Source organism: Phyllobates terribilis, unplaced genomic scaffold (assembly GCF_046119375.1).
Source record: "Phyllobates terribilis strain yellow unplaced genomic scaffold, ASM4611937v1 Scaffold_8__6_contigs__length_399053987, whole genome shotgun sequence".
In the NCBI taxonomy this organism is placed as follows: Eukaryota; Metazoa; Chordata; class Amphibia; order Anura; family Dendrobatidae; genus Phyllobates; species Phyllobates terribilis.
Window position 1 is genome coordinate 335,598,149 of NW_027362768.1, and position 11,507 is coordinate 335,609,655.

At 40.0% G+C, this 11,507-nt stretch overlaps 1 protein-coding gene across 16 annotated transcripts in view; it reads right to left on the bottom strand.

Moving 5' to 3' along the window:
- CADPS (calcium dependent secretion activator) overlaps positions 1-11,507 on the bottom strand; it is a 646,882-nt gene that overhangs the window by 345,887 nt on the left and 289,488 nt on the right. For all 16 annotated transcript variants that reach the window (XM_073644657.1, XM_073644651.1, XM_073644660.1 and 13 more), the window contains exon 6: positions 9,338-9,459. In XM_073644657.1, the coding sequence (XP_073500758.1) occupies positions 9,338-9,459 (122 nt within the window). The remainder of the gene's footprint in view (positions 1-9,337; positions 9,460-11,507) is intronic.

Below are 11,507 nucleotides of genomic sequence, written 5' to 3' on the forward strand. Positions count from 1 at the left end.
CCCACGGACACAACCTTTTTTCCCCTTCCCAACACGCCTATTCCCCTTTCCACCAGCAGCAGGCCTTTTTCCACTCATTTTGGTGGTTAACTAATTCACAACTCTGGAGTTGTTTGCACAAAAAAACAATGGATGGTAACCGAGCAGAGCTGAGTGGCCAAACTGTGGTATTAGGCCAAAACTATTGGCTGGGTTAGATGCAGAAAAAAATTATTTTTAATTTGCAACCTGATGGAGGTCAGTATAGATGGACTAATAGACCAAGTCCCACACACCGCTAGAAGCCCAAATATTTTTTCAGAGCTAGATGCAGAAAAAAATTATATTCAATTTGCAACCTGCTGGACGTCAGTATAGAAGGACTAATAGAACAAGTCCCACACACTGCTAGAAGCCCAAATATTTTTTCAGAGCTAAATGAAGAAAAAAATTATTTTTAATTTGCAACCTGATGGAGGTCAGTATAGATGGACTAATAGACCAAGTCCCACACACTGCTAGAAGCCCAAATATTTTTTCAGAGCTAGATGCAGAAAAAAATTATTTTTAATTTGCAACCTGATGGAGGTCAGTATAGATGGACTAATAGACCAAGTCCCACACACCGCTAGAAGCCCAAATATTTTTTCAGAGCTAGATGCAGAAATTTTTTTTATTCAATTTGCAACCTGATGGAGGTCAGTATAGATGGACTAATAGACCAAGTCCCACACACTGCTAGAAGCCCAAATATTTTTTCAGAGCTAGATGCAGAAAAAAATTATTTTTAATTTGCAACCTGATGGAGGTCAGTATAGATGGACTAATAGCCCAAGTCCCACACACCGCTAGAAGCCCAAATATTTTTTCAGAGCTAGATGCAGAAAATTTTTTTATTCAATTTGCAACCTGATGGAGGTCAGTATAGATGGACTAATAGACCAAGTCCCACACACTGCTAGAAGCCCAAATATTTTTTCAGAGCTAGATGCAGAAAAAAATTATTTTTAATTTGCAACCTGATGGAGGTCAGTATAGATGGACTAATAGACCAAGTCCCACACACTGCTAGAAGCCCAAATATTTTTTCAGAGCTAGATGCAGAAAAAAATTATATTCAGTTTGCAACCTGATGGAGGTCAGTATAGATGGACTAATAGAACAAGTCCCACACGCTGCTAGAAGCCCAAATATTTTTTCAGAGATAAATGAAGAAAAAAATTATTTTTAATTTGCAACCTGATGGAGGTCAGTATAGATGGACTAATAGACCAAGTCCCACACACCGCTAGAAGCCCAAATATTTTTTCAGAGCTAGATGCAGAAAAAAATTATATTCAATTTGCAACCTGCTGGAGGTCAGTATAGAAGGACTAATAGAACAAGTCCCACACACTGCTAGAAGCCCAAATATTTTTTCAGAGCTAAATGAAGAAAAAAATTATTTTTAATTTGCAACCTGATGGAGGTCAGTATAGATGGACTAATAGACCAAGTCCCACACACTGCTAGAAGCCCAAATATTTTTTCAGAGCTAGATGCAGAAAAAAATTATATTCAGTTTGCAACCTGATGGAGGTCAGTATAGATGGACTAATAGAATGATGCTATGCCCAAAAGATTTTACTTCACTAGGTGCAGTAAAAAAATTGGTATTCTATACACAGGTGGTATATCTTGCAACACAGATAGGCTACTCCACTGACTAACACACTCTGCAATAGGCCAAAAAGGATTAGCTTTGCTAGATTCAGCCAAATGCTGTGAAAAAAACTTGCACAGCACTGGCACAGACCTGCCTGGCAAAAACTGATAGGAACTGATGTAACCTAGTCCTGAAAAGGACTCCAATTACAATTAGTCTTTACTCCCACAATCTATCTATTTAAGAGCACAGACCTGCCTGATAAAAGTCGTAGGAAATGCTGTAACCTAGTCCTTAAAAGGACTGCAATCACAACTATTCCCTACTCCCAAGCTATCTGTATATTTGTGCGAAAATTGGCTTGAAATTAACAAGGTATAGCGCACACAGCAACAGCGGTGCCGTCTAACACGCAGCTGCAGCAGTGAGAAAATGGTGGCGACGGGGAAAATGGCTTGGTCTTATAGGGCAAGGACATGTGACATACACTGCCAATCACACATGCCCTTGCTTGTGTGAAAAAAAGCACTTCGCTCCGTGTGTGCGCTGCTGATAGGCTGACAGATTGCACCTCCCCACTGCAAATGCGGGAAAGAGAAAAAAAAATGGAGATCTTCATTGTTCCTGCAGAGATCCATCCCCTGCCCCTCCCCCCGCCCCGCTGTACACTCAAACTGCGTATTAACATTAATTTTCATCATTACTGAGAAAAAATCCAGTTATGATTTTGGTGCACGAACAGTTATCGAACATAACCTCGAACAGCCGAATTTTTCTCAAATTGTTCGTGTTCGCCGACCGGCTCGAACACCGCCCAAAACAGCTCGAATTTGAGATTGGCGAACAGTTCGAGTAGAACAACGCTCATCTCTAGCACTGATATTAGTTTACCTGGTGAAAATAAACAAGTGAGATGGGATTATATTTGGTTTTTATTAAGTTGCTTAATAATTCTGCACAGTAATAGTTATCTGCACAAACAGATATCCTCCTAAGATAGCCAAATCTAAAAAAACCCCACTCCAACTTCCAAAAATATTAAGCTTGGATATTTATGAGTCTTTTGGGTTGACTGAGAACATAGTTGTTGATCAATAATAAAAATAATCCTCTAAAATACAACTTGCCTAATAATTTTGCACACAGTGTATTTTTAGGATAGGTGATCAAAGTCAGATCAGTGGGGTCCAATACTTGGAGCGCTCACCAATTTGCTGATTGTTGCTCCCAATAGGGAACTTTTATCCCTGTTTATTCCTGTTAGAATTAGATGCTTGACCACCACTTCATTCATTCCCTAAGGGGCTTCCGAGCGCTGTGCTCGGCTGTTCCAGGGAACTTTATAGAGGATAAATGGAGTGACGGGCGACCGACCTGCTGCTGACAAAAGTGCATCATTCCTCTGATTGGTGCGGGTTCCAACAGTCAGACCCCGCCAATCAGGAAGTCATCAACTATCCCGCAAGTAGGTGATAACTTCTTTTCACTGGACATCCTCTTTAAAGAAGTTGTCCACTACTTGGACAAATTCTTGTCATACCCCACGCTTGGCCCCGATAAAATAAAAAAGCTTATACTCCTGTGCTGGCATCGTTCCCGTGGTGTCGACACTCGCTCTCCCCGGGGCTCCCATGCTGCTGTTGTGACCCTGCTCCCAATCGGCACTGGCATCACTGTCCCCGCCTCCTGTCGAATTGAACATGAAGAGTAAGTCAGGGATTAGCTGCAGCCCGACTTCTTCTTCATGTTCGATTTGTCCAAAGGTGAGGACAGTGACGCCAGCGCCGATTGTGTGCCGGCGTCATGTGTCACAACAACAGCACGGGAGCCCCGGGAAGAGTGAGTGCCGACACTGCGTGAACAGCGCCGACACGGGAGGTGAGTATAAGCTATTTTATTTTATCGGGACAAACATTTAGATCAAGAACAGGTTGTCCAAGTAGTGGACAACCCCTTTAAATATAGGTCATCAAAATATAAGTCCTGAAAAACTCCTTCAATTGCAATGAAGTGGCGCTGCAGAAGAATTGAGCATTTGCTGCTGCTTGGCGGCACAAATTTTACAGAGAGGCTACCTTTATCTTTTCTTACATCAGATTAAGGACTCTGATTTCTTATGAAACAAATGCAATACAATATAGCGACATCCTAGAAAATCTCTTAATAGAGTGAAAATCACATATAGCATAGACATCTCCCGACAGAGAATCGCAAAAACACATTTTGCTTTTAAACCCGCTCATCCCACAGCTCCGACTTCCCCTACTAATCACACCTATCATTCAGTAGAGAGGATAGAACAAAGGGATCAAAACATTACACAGTGATATCTGCTCCTCCAAATGGATCTTGCAGTGTTATAATGCAGCCGTTACTGCTTTTTCTACACTGAATAGAGTTAGTACTTAAAGGGTAACTCTGTCCAAAATGTTTAATTAGTATTTTACAATTACATTATGGGCCTGATTCATCAAACAGTTTTCAGTATAAATTACATGTGTAAAATTTTTGCGCTACTCAACTTTTCGAAACTTTTGGCGTTTTTACACCAGTCTCAACCAGCTCAGCCAAAGTTTAGAAAAGTGTGTAGGACGAGGCGTGGACAAGCTTGCCCAACACATTGGTCATAATAATTTATGTCACAAAAGTGGTGGAAATTGCGACAGAAATGTACTGCTACTGCAGTCAATGAGTGGAGAAACATTTCTTGCGGTGGTGCGCGGCAATTTAAAGACTCGCCAAATTCAGTAAGAGGCGTAGGTCTTTTAATGAATTTGGCGCATTTTATTCTAGTACAGTCATGGCCAAAAGTATTGAGAATGAGACAAATCGTAATTTTTCCAAAGTTTACTGCTTCATTTTTTGTAATGGCAATTTGCATATACTCCTGAATGTCAAAGAGTGATCAGCTTAACAGCAATTACTGTACTTGCAAAGTCAATATTTGCCCAGAAAATGAACTTTAACCCCCAAAACACATTTCAACATCATTGCAGTCCTGCCTTAAAAGGAGCAGCTAACATCGTTTTAGTGATTGATCCATTAACACAGGTGTGGGTGTTGATGAGGACAGGGCTGGCGATCAATCAGTCATAATTAAGTAAGAATGACATCACTGGACACTTTAAAAGGAGGCTGGTTCTTGGTATCATTGTTTCTCTTCAGTTAACCATGGTTATCTCTAAAGAAACACGTGCAGCCATCATTGCACTGCACAAAAATGGCCTAACAGGGAAGAGTATCGCAGCTACAAAGATTGCACCTCAGTCAACAATCTATCGCATCATCAAGAACTTCAAGGAGAGAGCTTCCATTGTTGTCAAAAAGGCTCCAGGGCGCCCAAGAAAGACCAGCAAGCGCCAGGACCGTATGTTAAAACTGTTTCAGCTGCGGGATCGGACTACCAGCAGTGCTGAGCTTGCTCAGGAATGGCAGCAGGCTGGTGTGAGTGCTTCTGCACGCACTGTGAGGCGGAGACTCTTTGAGCAAGGGCTGGTTTCAAGGAGGGCAGCAAAGAAGCCACTTCTCTCCAGAAAAAACATCAGGGACCGACTGATATTCTGCAAAAGGTACAGGGAGTGGACTGCTGAGGACTGGGGCAAAGTCATTTTCTCTGATGAATCCCCTTTTCGATTGTTTGGGACATCTGGAAAACAGCTTATTCGGAGAAGAAGAGGTGAGCGCTACCACCAGTCTTGTCTCATGCCAACTGTAAAGCATACTGAAACCATTCATGTGTGGGGTTGCTTCTCAGCCAAGGGAATCGGCTCACTCACAGTCTTGCCTAAAAACACAGCCATGAATAAAGAATGGTACCAGAATGTCCTCCAAGAGCAACTTCTCCCAACCGTCCAAGAGCAGTTTGGCGCCCAACAATGCCTTTTCCAGCATGATGGAGCACCTTGCCATAAAGCAAAGGTGATAACTAAATGGCTCATGGAACAAAACATAGAGATTTTGGGTCCATGGCCTGGAAACTCCCCAGATCTTAATCCCAATGAGAACTTGTGGTCAATCATCAAGAGACGGGTGGACAAACAAAAACCAACAAATTCTGGCAAAATGCAAGCATTGATTATGCAAGAATGGACTGCTATCAGTCAGGATTTGGTCCAAAAGTTGATTGAGAGCATGCCAGGGAGAATTACAGAGGTCTTGAAGAATAAGGGGCAACACTGCAAATATTGACTTGCTGCATTAACTCATTCTAACTGTCAATATAACCTATTGGTACTCATAATATGATTGCAATTATATTTCTGTATGTGATATAAACATCAGACAAACACTAATAAAAACCAGAGGCCAGCAGATCATGTGAAAATATCATTTTGGTGTCATTCTCAAAACTTTTGGCCATGACTGTACACAGTTTATCAAGACTAACTCCAGTTTGGATGAATCGGGGCCTGTGTATGCTTTACTCGGCAGCTATTTTTTTTAACAAGCATTTATAATTAATACACAAATTAGGCCATTTCATCAAGGAAACATGCCAGCTATAATAATTTTATTTATATGGCGCCAGCATCTTTTGCAGGGTACTTGAACAAACAATAAAAATGAACTATTTCCCCCCAAAAATTATCAGAACACCAGAAATTCAATAAGAAGTGTTCAATTTCTCTCTGGCGCCTCCACAGGAGAACTGGAGCATTACACAATTTTCATTTACATCAATAGAGTGTCCATGTGAAGCATGGAGTCAGACACTCCTTGTAGCTGCTCTCCGCTCTAGCTAGTAGAGAGCCTCTCCCCTTTTTTGGCTCTCAAAACTAAAAAAGCCCTTTGAGGGCAACCTGTCAGGTCCCCTGAGTATCCTCAACCACCTCTAGAGCCTTATGCATCTTGATTTTTTCATTTTGAAACAATATTTTATGCTCAATACTAATGTTGCTTTTTTTATGTATTTTTATTTTGCTCTTCACTACATGCTAATAAGACATGTCTGACCCTGGGCTAGTCCTGCCTCAGATCCTCGAATCGTGCCCCCGAGGGCCTGATTTATCATGCCCCATATGCTCCTTGTGTATGCACGAGATTTCCAATGGTTTTACCATTATGAGGAGTGTATGGAGGCATTTTATCAAGGAGGCATGATTAGAGGAAGACTAGTCCAGTGGAAGACACGCCCTACTGGGCTAGTCCCAACTCATTAGCATATAGTAAGCGGAAAAAAAAATACATAAAAAAACAGCAAAATCAATATTGGATATAAAATATCAGAATAAAAACCACTATAGCAGCGGATGGAGACTGTCAGGGTAGCTGAGAGGGTTATAGGGAGTTTCGCCCCCCCACAGTTTGCCCCCAGCAGTTCGCCCCCATCTGTTTGCCCCCAGGTAGATTTTGCCCCCGCACATTTCGCCCCTATCATTTCGCCCCCAGGAAGGGGGCGATATGTGCGGGGGTGAGATGTGCGGGGGCAAAACATCCTGGGGGCCAAATGCTGGGGACATAATGTGCGGGGGCGAAATGAACCCGGGGGCGAATTGCTGGGGGCAAACTGCTGGGGGCGAACTGCTGGGGGCGAAACATCCAATTCCCGCTGAGAGATTCCTGTTAGAGTACAATCCCAACAGTTGTTATTTTCACAGGCCAGGCAAAGTCTTCTGTCTCCCCCGAAAAGGGTTAAGAAGGAAGGCTATAAAATGTGAAGTTATACCAGCAATTATCTTGATTGCTGTAATTATAACAGAGTTAACCTTTTGAAAAAGCAAACATTTTGTCATTATTAAAGACGACGCTAATTGTTTTATTAGTTTTATATTTGTTCAGGATTGTATCGGGAAATACGGACTGAAATCTGCTCCTGTTTTTATTGCTATAAAATGTCATTCGAGACATTTATACAGACGGGTGACTGGTGGAGGGTTTTTCAACGTGGAGAGGATAAGTCGGCAGATGGAAGTGCGTGGTTTGCTGCGGCTCATGATGTCTCCTACTGTTTGCTATGAAATTCCTGCAACATTTAATACTTGGTCAACTTTCTGCCCTGTGATGCTGATGGCCGACAGATATTCACAACATTGGGCTATTTACAGCAGATATTTCCTTCCTCCACATAAAAAAGTAATGAAGTTAGTTGTCAAAATGTGATTGAATCTTGAGTAATTTGCAATCTAATGTGTGTGTGGTATAGAGTGTGTGTATATGCATGTAGTATTTGTATGTATGTCTGATGCGTGTGTAATGTGTGTATGCGTCTAGTATGTGTGTGGTGTATGTAATATGTGTGTGGTGTGGTGTGTGTAGTGTGTGTTTAATGTGTGTTTGTAGTATGTGTGTGGTGTGTGTGTAACGTGTGCATATAGTATGTGTGTGTAGTGTATGTTTGTAGTATGTGCATGTGTGGTTTGCACGTGTGTGGTTTGCATGTGTGTGGTTTGTGTGTAGTGTATTTGTATGTGGTGTATGTTTGTGTAGTGTGTATGTATTATGTGTATGTTTGGTATGTATGTAGTGTGCGTGTGTGTAGAGTATGTGTGTGTGGTGTGGTGTAGTGAGTGGTGTGTGTGTGTATAGTGTGTATGTATTATGTGTATGTATGGTATCTATGTAATGTTTGTGTGTGTAGTGTATGTGTGGTGTGTGTGTAGTGTATGTATGTGTGTGGTGTGTGTAGTGTATGTGTATATGCAGTAGATCTGGAATGACCATATCTCATCCTTATAGAATAATAATGGCAGGACCAATTAACCCTGCAATCTTCCAGAATTAGTAGCCAGTAGGAAGATAATTCTCTCTAATGTCACCTACAATGTATGTCAATGTCTGAGTCTTTGAAGAGCCCATAAAACGGGACTTGGTTACTATAAAACTACCATTTCCAGGCAGTACTCTGCCTCCAAGGAAGGAAGGTAGACCTCAAATTGGGCTCTCACGTGACCCTAGAGGTGGAGGCCCAGGTGGAAACATGGAGAAAGCTGGACTCTTCTGCAGCTTCGGCCACCTATCTCCAACCCTTGTTGTGGTCTGGAGGGATCAGAAATGGTTTGTTTAGAGCCCCTGGAATTAATTTGCAGGACGTGGAGGATCGACCATGTCTGTAATCTGTGGCCTCTTGAAGGTCGGTGTGAGAACCACCTCCGATCTCCGGGCATCTGATTAGCCTACCTGACAACACTGTAAAGATTGAGTCTTTGCATAAACTTGGTGAATTTATCAATAAAAATAGAAAACCTTATGAAATCCTGATAACTGTACTCCAGTAACCATAGAAACATCTAACTAAAAGATCTAAAAACACCAAAGCATTAAATTGTGAAAAACAAAATTTTTGTCAGTCTCAAAACTTTTGGCCACGAGTGCAAATCCCCCCCAAAAAAACATTTAGAACCAATTTTGGAAGTTTTTATGGTTCGTTCTTCCACATTAATCAGCGTAGGGGGAGCCCCCAGCATCAATACCCCAAACAATCAAGTTCTCCCTTCAGTACCCACAATATAAGAAGTGAAATTGGCATCAGTATCTTGCACAGATTGGTCAAAATTTTTGAAAAATAAATCCTTCTTTGTTGCCCGTGGCAACCAATCACAGCGCAGCTTTCATCTGACCAAAGCAGTTTATGAAATGAAAGCTGCGCTCTGGTTGGTTGCTATGGAGATCAATGACAGGATTTTGTATAGATACTTATGATTAATGCACAGTTCCTGCCTGAAGAAGGAACAGTCAATTTTTGTGGCTCAGTTTCTCCTTCGGGCGACTACTCACGTTGGTTTGGAAGCTTCTGCCTGGTCAGTCTGCAGTTTCTCTCCTCCTTCCACCTCCATAGTGCAATATACAATACGGTTTGGAGCAAGTGATTTTAGTCCTGAGACCTCCATTATTACAACCTGCAGAGAATTAAAAAGAGATGACCAATAATAATATCAATCTATATTTTGTCATTCTGCTTTATTAACCCTTTCACGACGCCGACAATTCCCATTTTTGCGTTTCCGTTTTTTTCCTCCCCTTTGTCCCAGAGAACCATAACTTTTCATTTTTCTGTCCGCATAGCCATATGAGGGCTTGTTTTTTACGGGATGAGTTGTACTTTTGAATGACACCATTCATTTTACCAAATAATGTACTGGAAAAGAGGAAAACAATTAAAACTTTGGTGAAATTGTGAAAAAACGCAATTCTGACATATGTTTCTGGGGAATTATTTTAACGGTGTACATTGTGCGGTAAAAGTGAACCCGCAATATGATTGTGCACATCAGTATGATCACGGCGATATCAAACATGTACAGTTTTTTAATTATTTTAGTGGTGAAAAAAAATCAGAAATGTAAAAAAAAAATTGGGGGGGGTATTGTGTTGCTATTTCCGAGACCCGTGATGTTTTCATTTTTCGGTCGATGGAGCTGTGTGCAGGCTTATTTTTTGCAGGACGAGACGACGTTTTTATTGATACCATTTTGGGATAGATATGATGTTCTGAACAATTTTTACAGCATTTTTTGTGGTATTGCAGCAAGCCCAAAAAATGGAAGTTTGGCATCCTTGAATTTTTTTCCATTTATAGGGTTTATCAATCTTGTTAATTATTTTTAGATTTTGATAGATCTGATTTTTATGAAGGTGGCGATACCACAAATGTTTATTTTTTTATCTTTATTTTTAATGGGGGGTGACTTGAATTTTTATGTCTTGTTTTTTTAACATTTTTTTAAAATATTTATATAATTGTTTGACTTTTCACTATATTTATTAGTCCCTTTAGGGAACTTTAAGCTGTGCTATATACAGCAATACCACAGTATTGCTGCATATAGCAGTAATCATGGTCTCCTTTGAAGCCCGGCCACAGGCAGTGTTTCAAGGAGGCTTTAACAAACCCCCGGCTGTCTTAGCAACCCATTGTCACCCCGCAATCATGTCATGGGCGTGATGATGGGCGCATAGAATGACGCACCCCCATGCCGGCACGCTGTTAATGACACTGTCAGAGTTTAACAGCGGCATCTAATAGGTTAATAATTGAGGGCCGCATCACCTGCTGTTGTTAGAGGCAGGTCCACTTCTATCTATAATCTATCTATCTATCTATTATATATTTATCTATCTATTTATCTATCTATCTATTATCTCGATATTATCTATTATCTATCTATCTATCATCTATCTACAGTATCTATTATCTATCATCTATCTACAGTATCTATTATCTATAGTATCTATCTATCTATCTATCATCTATCGATCTATCTATCTATCTATTATATATTTATCTATCTATTTATCTATCTATCTATTATCTCGCTATTATCTATAGTATCTATCTATCATCTATCTATCTATCTATCTATTATCTATCTATCTATCTATCTATCCCACATCTATCTATCATCTATCTATCATCCATCTAAAGTATCTATCTATAATCTATCATCTATCTATTATCTATCTATCTATCTATCATCTATCTATCTATCTATTATCTATCTATTATCTATCTATCTATCCCACATCTATCTATCATCTATCTATCATCCATCTAAAGTATCTATCTATAATCTATCATCTATCTATTATCTATCTATCTATCTACAGTATCTATCTATCTATTATCTATCTACAGTATCTATCTATTATCTTTCTATCATCTATCTATCATCTCTCTACCTGCTATCTATCTATTATTTATCTATCTATCTATCTTTCTATCTATCTATCTATCTATCTATCTATCATCTATCTATCCATCTATCTATCATCTATCTATCTATTATCTATCTATCATCTATCTATCTATCTATCATCCATCTAAAGTATCTATCTATTATCTATCATCTATTTATCCACAGTATCTATCTATCATCTATATATCTATTAACTTTCTATCATCTATCTATTTATCCACAGTATCTATCTATCATCTATATATCTATTA